The 21,728-nt window shown below is 34.2% G+C and overlaps 1 protein-coding gene across 1 annotated transcript in view; it reads left to right on the forward strand.

The window, feature by feature from the left end:
- Window positions 1-296: 296 nt before the first annotated feature.
- The window catches only part of LOC148176017 (homeobox protein B-H1-like), a 30,726-nt gene continuing 9,294 nt past the window's right edge, over window positions 297-21,728 (forward strand). The window contains exons 1-2 of the mRNA XM_088033875.1: window positions 297-721; window positions 13,039-13,258. Of these exons, the coding sequence (XP_087890001.1) occupies window positions 499-721; window positions 13,039-13,258 (443 nt within the window). The 5' untranslated portion in view covers window positions 297-498. The remainder of the gene's footprint in view (window positions 722-13,038; window positions 13,259-21,728) is intronic.

Raw genomic sequence — 21,728 nt, forward strand, 5'->3', positions numbered from 1 at the left:
AATAGAATAGAACCACACAATAAACACAGGCTATTTCATCCTAGCTTTATTATATAACCAATGAAAAGAGCTTAAAGCATAAAAGCATAAAACTGTTTTCCTAAATAGTCAATCTAATAAAATCTGTACCAAAGACCTGCCCATAAAATAAACACAAGAAGACAACTGAATAACGCCTCGTTGACGCCATTGGTTGGGCAATTATCGTATCGCGTCTATCATTGGTCCGTTGTCCTATGAGGGGAGCTTTCGGAGAGTGGGGAGGACAACATGGCTGATTTACTGCCGGTAGAAGCAGAATGTAGCTTTTAGGTTAGTTTACAAGCAAACGTCTTGAGCGCTGGTTAAGCCTGGTGCACACGGTAGTGGACGATAAGTGTCACGAAAGTGAACGCAATTGTGGTTACGGCGCCGGCAACTTCTTGGATTTTTTTTCTAAAGTTGGGATAGGTCAAGGTGTTGGGTATAGGGGAAAAAGTGTCGAGTACGGTGGCTGGCATGACCGTGCAAGACGAGGTAAGGACAATGCCTCAAACCGCCGCCACGCGATCGCGTTTTATGATCACAGACATTTTGAGTGGACCCGCCGACGGAACTGCGATCATTCGGGGGCGGTCACCCAGTCCCGGACCGAGGGATTTGTCGCTGCATTCCAACCCCATCCATGACAGTGATACGGACAGTTCCGGACATCCGGATAATTCCAGTGTTTGTTCCAACGGTAAGTGCGCAAAAATCAAAAAGATCACAAAGAACTCACCCTGTTTTTCCGCGGCCCAAAATTCCCACAGCATCTGAAAAAAGAAAACTTCTCAGTTTTAGTCTCGCCAAATTATTAATCAAAATTTTCGTTGGTCCAAGTCAAAACCAAAATGAGTACTTTTTTGGCGAGAAAAATTGACATTCAAGAAACTCTTGTTAGAACGAAAATAACTCCAAAAAAAGCTTTCTTCGTTTTACATCAAATTTTCCCAAAATTTTGCAAATTGAGCCTCCAAATCGTAAAAGTCGCTAATTGAAAATGACCGTCGGATTTCCATATGTGGTAGCTTCCTGCTTGACGTGCTTTGGTGCCATTTCAAAAGTCAAATCGTTTCATGAAACTTCTCAATGTCAACTTCATTTTTCTTCAGTGACATTAATTTTCGAAAACTGAGTTTTCCAAAAAAATTAAAATTTTCCGTCTGCGATCAATTGTCAATTTTAAGATAGAAAGAGTATTAAATAGTAGCTAATGGTGAACCTTTCCTGAGTAGGTAGACAAAATTTGGCGCGTTTTCTCAAAAAAGTACATATAGCTAAAAGAATCAAATAAACTTTTTTTGAAAACTGGTATTTTTAAGAATAGCAACAAACGAATCAATTTAAACCTAAGCGGAAGTTAATTAATAAAAATTCTTCACTTCACTTCCTATACAAAAAGCCCAAAATTTTGACTTCCTGTCATATTTCTTTTGTTTTCACTGACCCGTTATATTTGACATGTGCGATAATTAGGTAAACGAAATTTCAGTCACAAATAAATCATTTATGTAACTAGTGCAAAAAAGTGAATTTTCGGAGAGAGCAAGTGAAAAACTTCATGACTCCTGCGTGTTCAAAATTTTGTAATTTTTTTTTTGTTTTCTTTGACTCCTTATTTTTTACGTGTGCGATGAATCAATGAAATTAGAGTCACGACTAACGATCGCCATTTGTGTAACTAGTGCGAAAAGTGCAAATTTTCAGTGCGAGTAGGAAAATTTTTTTGAGAAACCGCCGTTTCGTGACTCCTTCGTCCCCAATTTCCCGATTTTCCTTCCCGTCCTGAAAAAAATAATTGCACCGATTGTATTACATTCAGAAAACTCGCATGATTCCAACTTCCTGTGCATTGTGCTGTTGCACACACGTAAACACGTAACCATTACATAAACATAGGAAGCTCGCTTTTATTTAATTCGTTTAGAAATTCATTTATTTATGAAAACGAAAGTTAATTTCATCGTGGCACACATTCATAATTGAATAAAAAACCGCACGAATTTAACTTTTCTTCACAATGATGCGTGAACGTTGAAAATTCATTCATGTCAAACGTGGCGGGAAATTGCCACCCATTGATAAAATGTAATTTTTCGAGTCGTACGCACTGCTTTTCGTACTAATTACAACTGTCGTTTCTTCTTCAATGGCAGCTCGTGACGTGTGTTATTACAAACTCTTCGAAATGGAAAGATGTGATTAAACCGTGCAGGAATATTATGCGTTTTTAATTAATTGTCATTGCCAACAAATTCAAATCGGATCGTTATTGTCGTGTTTGACACCGTCGAAATGTCTCTTATCTCGCCTCTTCGAAAGGTCACAACGATAAAAGAATGTTCCAAAAGCCAACATCTTCAAATTAGCCTTTTAGAGATAGTTATGTAAATGAGTGTACGCTTTTTAAAATTGGAAAACCGTTTGCGTAAAAATTTACGTAAGATTATGATGAGTTTTACAATTAGTTTTTGCATAAATCGATTACCAGTGGCGTGCCACGAGGTGGAGTTTTGCAAGGTAATGTGTTAATACACGCTGCTTCCTGTGTAATTATAATAAATTAACTTCTCAATAGACTTATTGTCTATGGTTTCGACATCGAGTAATTAAAATCAGATTATACTAGATCGCTTTTAATAGGTGTGATATAACAGAAAAAAAAACAGATAAATTGATAAGAAACCAATAAGTCGGTTTTATAGTAGAAGACACCGGTCGTTGCTGTTTTATTGCTTTGACAATAAACCGACAATCTCATGTTTAGCAGCCATAAAATACCACAAAAAAGTGTTAAATGCAGGAGGTTTGCTCAAATTACTCGTAAAAAACATCGGTCGTGGTTGTAGGCTAGATCTAAATCAATTCCATATCTATGCTAATTTTGGTCGTAAAGCAGTCAAAAATGTGATATTTACCGGTTTGTGAAACGACACCATGTGGCCCAGGATACATTCACTTACTTGTATCTATGTCTAATAGAGTTCATTCATAGTTAGCGTTATCTATGTCAATACTAGTGCCAATTTAATATCTAGACCTACATTAGCAAAATTGTCTGATATCATAGGTATTATTTTCTATTATGATTGTTTAGTTAGTTTTTTGAAAATGCGACATGTTGAAAGTTATCTAGATCAGTGACCAAAAATTTTCAGTAAGCGAAACTAATTTTGGGAAATCATGCGTATCTAGATCTAAAATTGTTCCTATAATTTTAGTTAGCTAGCTGATCTAACTAATCAAAAAATTGTAAATAAACCAAGTAAAATACAATGGCTTCTCAAAATATTAAGTTATTGATATAGATAATCATAAACTTATATCTAGAATGCTGAGAATAAAACAAAAATAGATACAAAAATGTACGAAAGTACTAATGTAGTATCTAGATCTGTATGTTCTAAATAACTGTCTTAATTAAAAAATACTGCAATTAAATAAACAATATCTAGGTCTAAAAAATTACAGTTTTGGTGATAACTGACCACAATATCTAGATCTAAAAAACTTACACCCAAAAAATCTTCGTGTCTAGACCTAAATTTTCGTGACTGCCTCGTTTATTATATTGATAACAAATATTTAGATCTAAACAAATGTCATTCAAAATTAGTATCTAAGTGTATCTGAACTAGTAAACTGAACGACAATAGACGCTGCTGCAAACGTCAAATTAGAGACAATTTTAGATCTAGAATACTAAGAATTAATTAGAGAATTCGAACTCAAAATTAGTATTTACGTTTATTTAAATAAAGTATTCAAGAGATCGAGCAAACTGGACGACTGCAAACTCAAAATTCGAGCAATTTTAAAATAGTATCTAAATCTAAACACTTCATTTTGATCTAGAATACAAAGAATTTAATAAAAATAGTTACGTAGATGTATGTATGATACAAAATATGAAGTGTTCATTTAAATTATAGCAATCCAAGTCTAGTAAATAGGTCTAGATGTTCTAAATGACTGTCTAAATTAGATAATACTGCAATGACATAAATTGTATCTAGATCTGAAAATTGATTCTGGAGATCTGGTAATAACAAGCAACAATATTTAGATCTAGAGAATCTATTCAAAATAATATCTAGATCTAAAATGTTGAGGAATGAATAAAAATAGATATTAGAGATAGAGATGTATAAACTGTCCCAAAAGTTTTAGTATCTAGATCTAAAAAGAAAAAAGCGTTTTTATCCCAACTGATCCGTATATGGTGTACCTCTACATATTGACTATAAATGATCTCCTTGCAGTTTTAATGAAATAATAGCTCATTCCCATGAGTTGTTTATCTAGATAATGCGGTTAATTAATCGTTAATAATATTCCCATCTAAAAACAGTTTATCTTCGTTTTGAAAAAGTCGCGTTCTTGCATTCCCATCATTGCCATAATAAATCACTTGTTCCGTTTTTAGTTCATAATATGCGGAAAGTGCGATCTAAAGTACCCGCACACTTTTTCTATATTTAATGCGGTCACGTGTACTAATTGAGGCAGGTAACGGGTAGGTGGAAGAAACATCTTGATTAGTGTCATCATTATCGTGTGTAAAAAGACCGAAATAAACCGTTTCTTATTCACAAAAGATATTAACCGAGATTTATGTAGCCGAAGACACGAGTATAATTAACGAAAAAATAATGGGCTCTTTTACACGGAAACTGAACAATTTATACGACACGGTATTGTGCGATTAGAGTAACGAATTCGGGAGTAAAAGAAGAAATCTTCACTTTTATGTAACAATAGTAATGGTCGCAACAATAAAAACAAACCATTAAACAATAATTTCCGGGAATTAGTTCACACTGGTTTTTGAATCGGCTTTAATTAGATATGAACAATTTGATAATAACTTTAACAAGCTATGAAGCAATTAAGGAAGAATCCAATTCTTCACATCGCTCATACAATAAAAAATAATTGCGCGGCCGTTTTATAAAATGTTGAGGTTTTTCCTTTTTATTGTTGCGAGTTTTGTTTTAATTAACTTAATTTCGGTTTGTTCACACACACTTGTTAAGTCTATTTGTTACAGCTTTTTACATTTTAACGATATATTGTTTCGGGATAATGAGACCGGCGGGGTTTTAATTTGGCAGTTTAGGCGTTACATCTAATGGAGGACGATTTCTAAAAATAATTGCGAGACAAATGACACTAGAAAGTCAACAATTCGTACACAAATTTTGATCATTGGCGATCAATTTTTTTGAAAATTTAAATGTAGAGTAAGCAGAAACTACTATTGTAATATCTAGACGCATTTCTGTTTTGACCAAAAATCGGGTTGAGTGATCTATTTCGCACGAGTAGCAAACAAGATTTTTTCTAAATTCAAAATTTAACAAAAATAATAATAAGTGACAGTTTTAACAATTATTTTAAAATTGCTATTTCATTTGACAGAATTTCTGCATTTTTATGCAGATTCATTGGTCGGAATTTAACGAATCACCTATAAAACGATGGATTACTTATAATATCAATTCCTGTTGATGTCACATAATTTTTCGCACCGCTTGATCACTTTTACGCACTCTAATGTCACTTTTACGCATTTAGGTCTTAAGAAATTGCGAAATTAAAGTGACTATCAAAATATCAACTTCATATATCTAGCAATTGTAGAAAAAATCGATAAAATATGTGTCACCTTGGACGCTAGCTAGATTTAAAAAAAAGACAAATTTCAAAATATACATTTAACTAAAAAGCCGAAATATAGAATCTATAGAAATCTGGACAATCTTAAAATTTTAAAAATCTTCAAAAGTCCCAAAAATGTTTAAAAATCAGACTAAAACCAGCATCACTCGTAAAAAATGTTTAGTGACTTTTATTGCAACACAAAAAATTGTGCTATAATAAAAAATTCATTGTTTAAAAATCGTTTAAAAATAAAGTTAAGTGTTAACTTGAATGATAGCTTAACTTCTGAAGAAAAATCGAAATATAAACCAAAATATAGAAAAAGCACTCGTTCGTTTAACGGCTCGTGTCCAAATTTTGAACTCGTGCTGAAATATGGACTATTTTGCAACTTGTTTTAGAAAATACTGTTCGAGATGCAAAAACCAGCATTGATAAACAATTTAGTCATGATTGTGAATAAAATACCCAAAAAACCGAGACGTAGCCGAGGTTTCAATAATTTTTTTTTAATTTTCAAAAATATTTGATCTAATAGATTTAAAAAAATTAAAAAAACGTGCTATAATGAGTTTTAGCCATATCTGTAAATAAAATATTATAAAATGTTCAATATTTTAAAAAAATTTCAACATATTTTGAAGTTTAACTCTAGAAAGTTAAAACATAATTTTATGATCTTTCAAAATATTTTGATCTGATAAATTCTAGAAAGTTTGAAAATATGAGTCATAATCGTGTATAAAATAGTATACAAATCGAGGCATAGCCGAGGTTTCATTGTAATTTTTTTTCAAAATTTGTCAAAAATATCTGATCTGATAGATTTAAAAAATCAAGAAAAGGTGACATAATAAGTTTTGGCCACGATTGTGGATAAAATAGTATACAAACCAAAGCTTGCAATTCAATTTTTTTATAAAAATTGTAGTGGAAATTAAAAATAGCAAGTTTTCTGAAAAACTAAAAATCCCCAGATATTTTGGTTTGTTGAATCAACAGCTCTTGGTTTTGTGAATTGAGAACACAGAAATATCGAAGAACATTTGAAATAGTTCTGTTTATCCAGTCCAACAATAAAACCTCGCAAAGCCACCAACACGTGCTCTATAATCAGACAAATGAGCTCTATAAAAACACGAAAACATAAAAATCGACGTAAAAGCCCATTTCGCTCGCGGCGCGGCCATTCCTGGATCCGTTTGAAAAGCGCATTTAATAAATTCCGCTATTCAAATCGTACAAGAGTCGTTAACAGTTTGTTCGCGTGTTAGCCGCCATCATTTGAATATCAACCAAATCAAACATAAATAGAACGAGCGTTTTGTTGCATCGAATCGACAAAAGATCGCCCGATTTTCAAAGAACGCTTTTATTAATAAAGTCGCCGAATTAAGATTTCTATCGTTTTTGTTCTACGGACGAAATTTAACAATAGCCTTGTGTAAACATTAGTTCTCGGCCGACACATTAGCACAGGTTTTTGGTGGAGTGTGCTATTTTCACGAAACGGTGATTTGATGGCGATTTAGCGCATTAAAAATGGATTAGTGACGCATGAAATGACAAGGAGATTCATTTTTTGGTGTAATAACTGAATAATTGGAAATGGGCATTGGCGGGTGGTTTTTCTCCAAAATAGTCATTTGCATCACAAGTCCGAAAACTAACATTTTACTGTACGAGTTGGAATGTTCAAGAACGAGTAAAAAAATGATATAATTTAAACGTCACTTAAGTTAAAACCGTGTGAATCGATCCATCTGATGATAAAAGCCCCATTTCCGTCCATTGAAGCACCTTCAGTAGTCAGCGAATAAAAGAAAACCCATTGAAAGCTCTCCTATTTACACATATTAATTTAAAGGGTAAACGCAGGGGTGTGAACACTTTGTAAAGAAGCGCTTTTAATAGAATTTGTATTCAAAGTCAAAGTCGACGTCAGCGCCACAAAAGGGCTTAAGCCCGAACGAAATTGATTTCCACGTCGATTGTAAAAATTCGAAATCGATAAACGGACAAATTTAACTGTCAAAATGCAGAGACGACATTGTTGTTATCGTATTAAAACATCAAGTTTGCCGTGACAATGAACGTTTTGAAAAACCGGTAGTGGTTGTCGATTGTCACAAAAGGGCGCTACATTTAAACGTCAATTTTGATCGGATTAAAATCTCGCCGCTCTTAATCTTCTTAACTTCGGTCCTGACTTTACAATTAAAATATTCAAGGGGCAACCCTGTATACAGGTATTAAAATTGATGAACGGTGTGATGAAGAGCCCGGAATGAATAAATAATGTGACAATTTCAACGATGATTTTTCGGAATGAAATATCGTCGATTGCGTAAACATCAGAAATGAAAACTTTATTGAGGGGTTGCGTTTAAGGTCACTTTCGCGTGATATGACATCCCATTATAACTATATCAAATATTTATCTTTCTAATAGTAGTCTTTTGCTCGTGTTGATCTAAATCATCGTGAACAGCTTTAATCGAAACTTGAATAAATAATGAACGTTTGATTTGTGGTTGTTTTCCTATTTCACATTACCACCACTTTATTGCATGACCAATATTTGTACAAACTGAATGATAAAGAGATTTTAACACAATCTAACGAAATGTCAACCAATAAAGAAGATAATGAATGGGGAACTGAATACACTTGCTTTTATAAATTATTCAACAGGGCTCATAAACCAGAAAATGATTTATCTTTACTGAGGTCCGACCCATCGGGAACAATGATGCAATCATCGGCGCCAATGAAATATACACGGGGGCCCAACATATTTTATTTACTTGCTCCGCTTTTCGAACGCCAAATACCGCTTTCAATACAAACATACCTCTCGGTTTTGTCTCTTCTTCACATATTCAAACACTAGTTTTATAAAACTGGTATTAGAACACGAGTTTAAGTTTTATGAAACGAGTTTTTAATCCATATTTCCATATTAAGTACAATTTTTTACTAAGTTGCTATGATAAAGAAAGTATTAACGCATTCAATGTGCAAACGGTTATTAACGCACTTAAAACCAATGCGGTAATAACTTCGTTACAACAGCAAATTAAGCATTTTAGACTGCAACCACATTTTCGACCAAAAACGTGTGAACTCAATTGTTTTCTGTTGGTCATTTTTTATAATTGTCTCTTTTGTTTTTCGAAAGTTGTGAATTTGCTGGCGGAGTGAATTTCATTTAGACATTTGAAGAATTGTCTCAATTCCTTCTAAAGTTTCTAACTTGAAGTCGTTTTCTCAATATAACGGGAAGTTTCGGAATTTATACCAGAATTCTGTGAATTTTTCTCTGCCCTTGGAATAGGAAAAATTGTTCCTACGACTGTCAACTTAAATTTGGAGATCCAAAGTGAATTGCCCCGAATCTAATAGTGCTTTTTGATACATATTCAATACCAAAATTTGGAAATTCTAAAGAATCTTCAAATTATTAAATTTAGTGAATTTTTCAGGTTTTCCAAAAAGATTACAATTTCAAATACAAATTTAAAAATTGTGGAAAAATTGCCTCAATTTGTTTCATTTCTAAACGATTTCTAGTGACTTCCATTCTGAACCAAAAATCATAACAAGAATAATAATGATAATGGCTCATTCCAGCACGATTTTTGGTGTCGCAAATATTCAATGCAGCCTAAAAATGTGAAAAAATCCAGGAAAGTACAAACGATTGTACATAATTCTAGAAAAGTCTTTAAAATCTCAGAGAACATTATAGAAATTCCGAAGAAATTGAGAGGAAATTTGCAGAACTAAAAACAAAATTCTGTAGATTCCCAGAAACATGGAAAATCCTGAAATTCGAAAAAATATCAAAAACAACTCAGAAACGGTAAAAACCTCCACTCTTTAAAGATTATTGGTGACTTTCAAACCAACACTAAAATCGTGCTGTAATAAAAAGTTCATCATTTAAAAATCGTTTAAGAATGAATTATATTATGCTAACTTATGAGGCCATTTTAAGTCACTGAGTTAACGCAAAGTTGCAACCGTTGCCAACGTATGAGCAATGTGATTGGCGTTGCTATGTTGCAAATTGGATTTGCAGCGACGCAAGTCACACTTGAATCGACCAATTAGATGCTAGCTTAACTTAAAAAAAATCGAAATATAAGCCAAAATATAGAAAAAGCACTCGTTCGTTTAGCGACACGTGTTCAAATTTCGAACTCATACTGAAATATGTATAGACCATTTTGCAACTTGTTTTGAAAGATACTATTTTTGAATTAAAATGACTAGAAACGAAAATTGCAATTAAATTATCAAAATTCTTTTAAAACTTAGAAATATATTTCCCCAAAATTTTTTGACAATCATAAAGTTCACAAAAGTGTAAAAATGTATCCATGAAGAATTTTTTTCTCAATGATTTTTGCAAATATAAAAGCACCTCTGTATACCGATTTCACATTTAAATGAAAACTAATTCAATTAATTATTTCCCGGCATTATAATCTATGATAATCAAATTGAATTATTTATACACCGCGCAAATTCCTTTCGTTTTAGATTTGTCTACAATTAGACAAACAAATAGCTCCAATGGAATGCAACGTCACTTTTAATTGCACTTTAATTAATTTAATAACAAACTAAATATCAAAATGACAAGGATTAATGAATTGGACGAAACGTACAATTAAATCCATCAATAACGCAAAATTGACAAGATAGCTTCCTTCTGTTTTCCTTATAAATAGTCATTACGTTTTAATTAGTAGTGGTTTTAAATAAACAAAAACGACATGGCCATGATAGACTTTCGTGTATAAACCCCATAAATCTCCAATTGTGTACAAAAATCGAATTAGCCCCCGACACGTTTTTTTTTTTCAAATATTGATACACTGTAAAAATGGGGGAAGTTTTCGCCCCGTTCCAGCGATGATTTATCGCCTCGATCGAACCGAAACGGCTTAATAAAAATCACGTTTATACAATTTTATTTGTTCGAGTTACGTTTGCGTGTTTCGCTAGTGAGCTAGTGCTAGTGTTGGATTAGCATTTCGGCAATAATAAGTGGTGGCATAACAGGAGTCCAATCCGTCTTTTTTCCCCCTCAAAGCAGAATCTTAATGGGGCAATTACATTATGGAGTGTTTGCGTGTGGCTAGTAGCTAGTGTGGTCATTTGGTCATTACCAAGGCTTTTACAATTGACCGATGTGTTCACTGATAAATTGTACCAGATTTTAGTACTTGCGGTTTAAAGAGCGTGGGCTGTAAAACGACACGAAAATAGAGAAAGTGCGAGGACGTCATAACGGAGTCGTGCTGTATATTTCATGCGTAGCAACGGTGTTGGTAATTAATAAGATAAGAGCCGTCTCTGTCACTTGTTGGTTTTTATTGGACATTAAAACAAAGTGGTTGAGCATCGCAAATCGTTAATTGCGTCTTTACGGTCCAGTTTTTCAACTTTGCATCTTAATGCAAATTTATAGGTTCCTGAATAAATATTAACTTTAAGTGCCTGTCAGTTTAGCTTTAATAATGTTTAAAATTATTAATGTATTATGACTTATTTTAGATACTTTATCGATAATTGCCTATTAAAAACTTGCTGGACATGTTCGAAGTTGCCGTTAACTCACCTGAAGAAATTTATACGGTTAAGTGTTTACCAATTACCACTCGCGCAAGAACACGGACTAATTTATTCGTATTAAAAACGATCATTCCGAGAAAACTATAAATTTATGGATTCGACGACAAAAAATTAAAAGCGAAATCCAGACAGGTCTTTAATTATAAAGAAATTACTGAAACAAAGTCGGATTTTATTTCGTTTAATGACATTTAAATTGCCATTTTATTTCGTTGTGTGTGTTTGTCTTTCTACAAAATCGTTCATCCTATAATTTCCAGCGCAATTTTCTTTAAAAATCTTATTATTAGCGTAATACGGTTTTTCGCATCGTTAACTGGCCTGAAATGGGCACTAACTGCTTCTGCAAGTTTTATTTTATTGCCTCCAGTCATGCCATATTCCAGAGGTTTGCCAATTAAACTGCGTTAATGCTCGCCGGCTTTTTCCAGCACCGAAATAAAATCCAGTCATTCTAATTTCAAGATGACATTTCCACTCTTGACCAATTTCTGTCAATCTTACGCCTCGCGCCGTCATAAATTCGAATTTTAACATCGCAAACCCACTCGAACATTCTCTTGGTACCACTTTATGTAAAAACGCACCGCTCAAGGCGCTCGGCCCGCACACGTTTTCGATTAGATTTTCCGAAAAAAACTCTGTTATTTTAACAATCAATTAATGTGGTATTAGTGGAATTTCTCCACTCTCTTGTAGCAATTCGTGGAATCTCTGTCCGACACAGTCAGTGAAAGGTTTATCATCGAAAAATTTCAAAATCGTACCGAAATAAATGAGACAAAACGACGTAGGAGGCAACAGTCCTCAAACTGGTGGTCTTCTTCGTAAAGTCATGTCCACACCTTCACCAGTTGCCCTTATCTAACCGTCGTCCATGTTTTCACTCAAATCGATTTAAAATTAAACCTGTGTTGAGATAAGAACCGGACAATTGTGTATACTTTACCTATCTTAATGTTGTCTTATCGAACTGTTTATTTCAATTAAGTATTTTGCGATGTATTTACGCCCACCAACGCCCGTTGCGACGTTGTTTGTTTTGTAATAAAATGAATGTTACAGACAATTGGCATTTAGCGTTTTTATGGGGACAGATAAAGGATGCTTTACGCCTCTAGATCATCCTTATTTGGGAATTCGCGACTGCAAGCAGAATTTTACGGCAGCATGTGGTGGAGACCCGAAGTCAAAATTTCACCCAATAAACGTCATCGCAATTTTGAAAACCTCCCTTAAAACCTACAATCCATATTTCTCCGTTCCTTACACATCGCAGCCGTTAACCTTTCCCACCCTATCTCCTTTTCCGTCCCATAAAGAAAAAAATCTGTAGCGCAACCCCGAAACACATCTCGGGGTGAAATGTTTCATGCGACGGAAACGTGCGTCGCATTGAATTCCAGCCGAAAAGTGGCTAAGTTTGTTGAGTTTGTGCGACCTTATGGCTCTCGTCCCTCAGGACCTAAACATGCAGACGTTTCGCTCCTTTTAACACAATTCCGTAAAATTATCGCCGTGCTATTGGCAGAGAAGGCGTCGAATGCATCCGACGTCCCGACGCTTTTTCCTGATTGGTCGCAGCTTCCGGTGTCTCTTTTATCCCCCACAAATATCCCCACTACTCGTGGCGTCGCGACGCCTGAAACAATGGCCGAGATCATGTGGATTTTACCAAAATCGATAATAAGTTTGTTCTGGTTGCAGGTCAGAACGGAGACGATTCGATAAATTCGTCCAAGAGTTCGAACGGTGCAATCAATAAGAAACAGAGGAAAGCGAGGACGGCGTTTACTGATTTGCAGTTGCAGACTTTGGAGAAGAGCTTTGAACGGCAGAAATATTTGAGTGTGCAGGATAGGATGGAGTTGGCGGCGAAATTGAGTCTCACGGATACGCAAGTCAAGACGTGGTACCAAAATAGAAGGTGAGTTTTTGCGTTACAGTCGAATCTCGACGCGTGCAAGTTCTACCGTAACTTGACAATTTAATTAACTTATTTACCTAACTGTGACTAATTCACATTACGCAAAATGAATAATGGAGAGTAATATGTCATTGTATAAAGCATAATACCGCCATTATAACTATTGTTTCGTCTCCAACTTAACATGGCGTAATCTCGTCCGGATATGAGATTTTAGTTTTATAATAATTATCCAAAGCATTTCCGCTTTTTCAAACTAAAACATAGACCAATATAAAACGTAATTTAATGGAGAGACCACTAACTGGAACCATTATTTAACCAAGGGCGAACTGTTTTAACGAGTAAATTACGAAATTGATGTGTTTTATTAATTTGTTGCCAGTCACTAATTAGGTGGATTTATAAATTACAGCTAATGGATCTACTCTCCGCTTCGATGCACTTTTATTAAAATAAATATTTATCATTGATAGAAAATTGCATGCGCGCGTAATTGTTTCACTGCCTAAAAATTGATAAATATTTAACATGTTTTGTTATTTTTAAAATATGGAAAATATAATTAGGTTACAACGCATTGACGTCATTGCGTTTAATTTACAAAATATTTTAAACGAACTTGTAATTAACGACCGCGTTGGGGTGACGATGTGTAAAAATTTAATTGTTTACCTAACCATACCCAGGAATCAGGTTTAGATTGTTCTGAGATTAAAAATAACCAAAATAACAACTAAAATATGTAAGAATGACAACCTAAACCTACTAAATTATGGTTTAAAAATTAAATTCTATTTTTTTGAGTTAAGCCAGGAGATGACAACCTAACTTTAAATAATAAAAACCTCAAATTTGGACAATTCCTAATTAAAGAATCAGTGCAAAATCCGAAAGTAAAAAAACCTAAAAATCAACTAGAAATTAAAATCTCAAAGCCATAAAAATGCAAGAAAGGTTTCAATATGATCATTTTCAAAAGTTTCATCATTTGAATCCGATAGTCGAGTAAAACCGTCGGCAGAATTTGATAGTTAAACCTAAACCTGACAGAAAGCCTAGCCAAGTTATCTATAAGAATTAATAATTAAAATTAAACACTCAAACAATTGTAAAGCTAAAAAAACAAAAAATTAAAATTTAAAAATAAACCTGATATTTTAAGCAGCCTGGAACCTAATTCTGAAAATATGTCGTAAAGTGTGTAGTTTAGAAAATATTAAGTTTGATAATAAAAACCCACTCAAATCAAAGAATTACAAGCCAAAAGAAACCTAGCAATTAAAATAGTACATAAAGAGTTGTAATAACAAAGCCTAGAACTGAGAATAAGTGACAAAACGAACCAAAAAGCAGAAAAATGCTAAAACCTAACAACGTAAGATAACTAAACTATAGCGGAAAAATGTAAAAAAAGTCAAGCCTAAAACCTTAAGCAGCCTGAACCTAGCCTGATACTTAATAAAGTGATAAAGTATAATCCAAAAATTAAATACTCAAAAAATTGCCAACCCAAGAAAACCTGGTAATAGAAAACCTAAAGTTGTGAAAATTACAACCTAGAACTGGCAACAGGATAATAAATGACAACCTGATTTTGAAATAAAGAACACAAAAACTAGAAAAATGGCAAAAAAACTAGCAACGTAAGATAACCTAAACTTGATTTTTAAATTTAAAGAGAAACTATTGCGAAAACATTTAAAAAACTAAGCCTAGCATCTTAACCAGCCTGAACTATGTAGCCTAAGAAAACTTAACAACAGAAAAAACTGAAGTTGAATTAATTAACTGAATTACCACATTGAACAAATTAGGTGACCAAATGACAACCTAATTTTAAAATAAAAGATACAAAAACCAAAAAATTTTTAAAAAACCTGAAAAAGTAAGAAAACTTAAACCTAATTTTAAATTTATATGAAAACTATTGCGAAGAAACGTAAAAAACGTAAAATAGGATTATTTCATCTTACTCTAATACTAAACAACTAATAAAGTTGTAAAGTATAAAATTAAACACTCGCCAGCCTAAAAAAGCCTAGGGATAAAGAACCCAAAGTTGTGAGAATTTCAACCACGAACTGGCAATAGAAGAATAAATAACAACCTAATTTTGAAATAAAAGACAAAGAAACAAAGAAATCACAAACCTAAAAGCAAAGAACACGAAACCTTGAGCAACCTAATTTTGAGTTGTGAGAAACCTTGTTTTCTAAAATGGGAGATAACAGAACAAAAACAGCCTCTCCATGTAAAAAAGCTTCTTCTTAAAACCCCGAAAATAATAATAAAAAAAAAAACAAAAAAAATAAGAACCTGAAGCCTAAAAATGGGGTAAGTGACTTCAATGTGATCATCATCAAAAGTTCTCCCCCATAACACGAACGAGTTATTATAATCAAACAGTCATCAAAATTTGACGTGGATGTGATTATCCCTAATATCTCTATTAAAAATGAGCTAGGCTTGTAACAGTTCGGATATTAATTGCAGCCTTTCTAATTTTTTGCTCAATAAAATTAAGAGCTTCGTCATTATCCCAGAAAAACCTTGATTCTACCTTAAAAAACGGCTATTAAATGTGATTCAGATAGTTGCCGTTGATGAAGTCTTCCACGAATCACATAAATTAAACTCACCTAGGAGATTACGTGCTGTGTAAAGTCATAAAATAAAATTATCGCTCGTGGTATAAACAACAGTGTAAAAACGGCGCGCCGCTTGTCCAACGGTAAACCCTGATTGTAATTACCCATAAACGAAAACGCTGTGATATTTTCTTGGAATAATTTTTTCGACGCTGTTCGCCCCGACGCGTGCTCAACCTCTTTCGTGCATAAATTAGAGCTCGCATGGTGTCGACGAACAGGTCCGAGGTTCTAGGAACAATTTGCCAGCACTTAAGGGTAGTTTAACATACATTATTTATCAGAGATAAGGCCGTTCTTAAACACTTCCGACGGCCGCTTTCAATTGCGCCACGCTGCGCCACAAAGCCGCTATGGCCTCAAAACACGCCATTTCGTATTCCGTTTTTTATTTTCCAACGTTGGCGACATTAAATAATTAGCTGGGGTTGTTTTGTTGTTATCAAGCTCTGCCTGCACCTGGTTAAGTAATTTTTTATCTGATTGCTTCGATTTTAAATAGGATCGATCTTAATACTGACACTAACATTTAACGGCGGTTAGGAAACTAAGAAGCTCGAGTAATTAATCTGATGGAAATTGATCGATCTAATTACCGGTAATTAATGCGTGGAACTCGACAATGTCGAAGAAAACAACTTCTGGGTAAATAGAACTGTGATTTCTTGCATGACTACATGGAGGAACTACAGCGAGGCGATTAATCTACGACAGTTTCTTATGTTGTTTGCATTTATTCTACAATGCGAGACTAAGAAAAGACATTGGCGAGCTTTATAATTTCTTCCAGCACATGTCTGCCCTCCCTGGCGATGTTAAATGTGCACTTTACAAACCACAGTAGAAATTAAGTGTAATTGCTCCAAGTTGCGTGGCATACGATTACCGATACGATTAGAGCCTCAAAATTCGACCTTATCTCCACCATAAATAAGACCGAATTTTCTCGAAATAAATCATGCATTTATGCAGACCAACAACGAATGGAGCCTTGGTTTCAGCACGGATCACGAAATATGGCGATGTTATCTATTGTTTCGTTTACTGAAATTTGTACTGTAGTCGACTCGCATTAAGGGCGTCAAGTTATTAATGTGCCTTGACCGAAATCACCGTCTTACTGTTTTCTTATCAAAAGCTCTAATTATTGGTTTGGTAAATGGACGTTCGGAATTTATTTCTTGATGGTGATAAAGTGGGCTTTGTTATGAAATTGGGGTAATTAAGGATTTTAGGGCGATTAAGGAAAAGCCTCGTTTTTTCACACGTTCGCTAGTGGTGATCACGTTGAAACCACTAATGTTGACTTATGTATCATCCTCAACTAATTGGCTCTGCTTTTGTAGAAAAATGTTAGATATGGAGAAAATTCCGGGAAAAAATCGATTAAAATAGATTCACATCGTAAATTCAAAAAATTGATTTTTTGGTTTTAGAATATGTAAAACCGGCCGGATTCTTAGGTAAATAAGCGCGAGAAAAACGATGGTCACAACCACATCTTTCCATTTGTGGTATTCCAGAGATATGGAAGACAAAAATTAATTAATTAAATACATTAAATTAAACAGGTGGTAGATCTTTTTCTTCTTCGGTTTTTCAAAATTCTCAAGTATTTTCCAAAAAAAATGTGACTTTTTAAGTGTCCCTCGTATGCACATTTTTGAACCCAATAATATGTGACACAAACCTCGTCGTAAAAAACCTATCTGTTGAATTCACTCTCCTTTGGGCATTTAAATTAATTTTAATTTCGTAAATTATGGACAACAAATTCTGCCAACGCGAATAGGAAATAAGTGAAAAAAAATCAAATTTGATTAAAAAAAACAAGAAATCCTACCATTTTCATGTTGATAAAACGTCACTAGTCTATGAATAACATTAAAAAAAGTGTTATTATTTTCACAGCAACACTCTACGTCTCAAAAACAATGATCTGTTTCTGAAACCGGCAAAATTCCAACCAAAATTATTCATAAAATTAAGTGATTAAATCGACAAAAAACGTTATCAGTTTTCTTTTTTGTTTGGCTGCGGCTGGTCGATTAGCTAGCAATGTTTACTTTTTTGTGCAATAAGTGTGTCATACGAGGGATAGTCATGAAAATTGATCAGTTTCCAAATTATTAATAGCTGGAAACTGAGCTCGAATTTTGGACAACCGTAAAGGAAAAATTTCTTTGTTTTAAAAAAATCGAACACCAGTCTGATTGATTGTACTCATTTTTATTTCACCCTGGATTCTTAGCAATAAAAGCGTAAGAAATGCAATGGAAAAAAACGCATCTTTTTATCTAAGACGGTTCCGGAGATATGGACAACCAAAAATTCGACAAAAATGTCCACAAAGTATAAAAATTCACATTGCAAATTACAAAATAAATATGAAATCTTCTATTCCGGAATATTTAATACCGGATTCTTAGCGCGAGAAAAGGGCATCGTTTTATCTATTGTAGTTCCGGAGATATAAAGACATTCCGGGAAAAATGTGCATCGAAATAGATTTGCATTGTCAATTAAAAACATTGAATTTTTAATTTTGCAATATCTAAAAGCGACCGAATTTTATACAACAAAAACGCGAGAAAAACGATGACCAAAAGCGCATCTATCCATCTCTCGTAGTTCCGGATATATAGAGGATCAAAAATCCGGGAAAATAGAAAAATTCACATCGCAAATTATAAAATATGACATTTTCGGTTCCGGAATATGAAATAGAGGAGTCTTAGCAACAAAAGCGCGAGAAAAGCGATGACAAAACCGCATTTTTTTATCTGTCGCAGTAGCAGTGAAATAAAAAACTAAATACCTATTCCGGAAAAAAAAGTCCCTCAAAATGAATAATTTTTGGTTTTGGAATATGTAAAACCGGCCGAACTCTTAGGTAAATAAGCGCAAGAAAAACGATGGATAAAACTATCCCAGTTCCGCAATTATAAAAAACCTAAAAGTTCAAAAAAAGTGTCCACGAAATATGTAAATTCACATCGCAAATTACAAAATATAGAATTTTTGATACCGGAATATGTAGGACCGGATTCTTAACAACAAGAGAGCGAGAAAAACATTGACAACAACCAAATTTTTCTATCTGTCGCAGTTCCGGAGAAATGAAGAACCAAAAGTTCAAAAAAAAATGGGCATCAAAATAGATTTACATCGTCAATTAAAAGCATTGAATTTTCAATTTCGAAGTATGTAAAACCGACCGGACTCTGCACAACGACAGCGCGAGAAAAACGATGGTCAAAGGCGCATCTTTCCATTTGTCGTAGTTCCGGAAATATGGAGAACCAAAAACTCCGGAAAAACAGTCCATCAAAATAGATTCACATTGCAAATTAAAAAAATATAGTTTTGACATAGCTATGAAAAACCGGCCGAATTCTTAGGTAAATAAGGCAAAGAAAACGATAGATAAATTCAGGAAAAAATGTCCAGGAAATAAGTAAATTCACACCGCAAATTACAAAATATAGAATTTTCGATTCAGGAATGTGTTGGTAAAACCGGATTTTAGACTTTCAATTTGTCATAGTCCCGGAGATATGGAGGACCAAAAATTCCGGAAAAATGTGCATCGAAATAGTTTCACATTGCAAATCAAAAGAATTGAATTTTCCAAAGACCGGTTAACTTTACATTGCAATTCCCATAGAAATGCTGAGTTGTCAGAGAGCTGGGAAAAAGCTCCTCCTCGCAAAGCCTAGCCAAAACCTCAATTTTCGAATGAATCGCTCTTCGCTTTATTCCTTGAACTAGTTTAGCCTTTTCTTTTCTTGTTTTCCCTCTCCGTAATTACATCTAATTACCGCCGCTTCAAGAAGCTCCAACGCAAATTAAAACGTAATTTCGTCGATAATCGTTACCTATCATCTATCAGAACATATGAATGGCTTCGCTTTGTCGATCAGAACGATAATGAGTAATCCAGGCGGCATTTCACTAATATATAATATTATTAACAGACACGGGCGGCTTTCTGGAGTCTCACTCTTCTCTTCGTAATTGTTTGTCGGCGCCTCAACGCCACGTCAGCACTTTTGCCCAACAATTAGGTGACTAAATGCTTTCAAACAACAGTTGGAAGCTTTAGTGGTTTTTTCATGGTTTCGTTAATGTACATAAAAATTTACATCCGTTATGGTAAACGATCTAAAACCATTGAACTTGAACGTTTTTGGCATTCCGTAGCGACATTAAGATCAGGACAACAATGAAGAAAAACCAGACCACCGTTCTAATGTGATTATAATACATGTGCATGTGGTAATATCGTATGAAATGACTCCCATTACGGCATATTAGCGTATTGTTGGCAGTGGATGGGGTCGCCCCGTATTTATTACACTCCACTACTTTCCTAAACGTTACAGGTATCGCGAGCAATTGTCATTTGTCAACGCGCAAAAAGATTTATGATGAGAAATCCACAATGAACCACTCGTACCAGTTTTAACGACGAATATTTATGAGCGTATGGTAATTAAAACCATGCTCTGCCATAGTTCCATCTCCTCGTTTTTATTTTTTTTTTCCGTTTAGCCCGCAATGCAGAGCCACTCGGAAATAAGCGCAGATACAAACATCATTTACGGAGCTTTATGCAACATGAAACCGCGACTATTTATGTTCCTACTAAATCTATTATTTGTGGAACATTATGGCCGTTGTTGGCGTAATTATTGTTTGAATTAAAGGTGTCGGTCTCGAGGGGTGGACTTGTTTGTGAATTATTGCCGCTTCATGTAAATCTACAGCTTTAATTAGCTAATCTTTCGATGGATATCTTGGTTTGAATAACAAAGAGTGATGGGTGTGGGTTTTGCGCCAATAGGGGTAATAAATCTTTGTTTTTCACGCAGTTTCCGCTTTTTTTTTTAATGTTGCGCATTTGTCACATTTAAACCACTTCTTGGTATAGCCGTGATCACATTGAAACCACTTTTTGCAGCAAGCTTTTCGGTTTTACTTACAATTCGATTGAGACGTTAGAAATTAGAAATATTTTAGGCTTTTTTTCTCAAACTGTCAAAATTTCAGGTTGGAAAAAAAGAGTCTTCAAAATATTTTTTTTCTACTCATACTAGCGTAAGTAGACATTTTTGCACAGACTACTTGCCTTGTGTGTCATTAAGAACAGCCGTGCGTAAGGACTAGGGAAAAGAAATCGCACGGGTAAAACGCACGCCCCGTTTGAGGGAATTTTTTGAGTTGGCAACAATAGCAATGACAAATTGGAAATGAGGAAAAATGAAAATCAACTTTCCGAAACTTTGGTCGGTCATACCTCAGTTATTTGTTGTCGGATCTGAATTTAAATCCCAGATTTGGAATCTGCGGCAAATTCTGCATTACACTGATGTATAATAACTTATCTTTACTCTAAAACATTAGCGAGATATCGATATAAGAAATTTGGCATAGTTTTAGTCGTGAATTTTTGCGAAAATTTGCAAATTTCGACTGCAGCAAAATCAAAGAACTTTTTCTTATGTAAAAAATCGCGAGAAAAACGATGGCGCAAACCGCATCTCAATATCTGAAATAGTTTCCAAAATATCGAGCACCAATTGTTTTGAACCCTCAAAAGTTTGGCCCTCTGACGACAACCCAAAAATTCAAACGACCATAACTCAGTTATTTGTTGACTAAAATTGAAAATTCTCATGTTTTTGGATTCAGCGTGGAATTTTGCGTAAAATGAGACCCAAATTTGTCGAGTTTTCTTAATAAATAAACGAGGTATCGGCCAAAAACTGTTTTGAAAACATCATTTTAGGGTGATTTTCAACCAATGTTTTCTAAAT

This window comes from Gnatocerus cornutus, chromosome 4, assembly GCF_029298725.1.
Source record: "Gnatocerus cornutus isolate USDA-ARS CGAHR chromosome 4, icGnaCorn1.1, whole genome shotgun sequence".
Lineage (NCBI taxonomy): Eukaryota > Metazoa > Arthropoda > Insecta > Coleoptera > Tenebrionidae > Gnatocerus > Gnatocerus cornutus.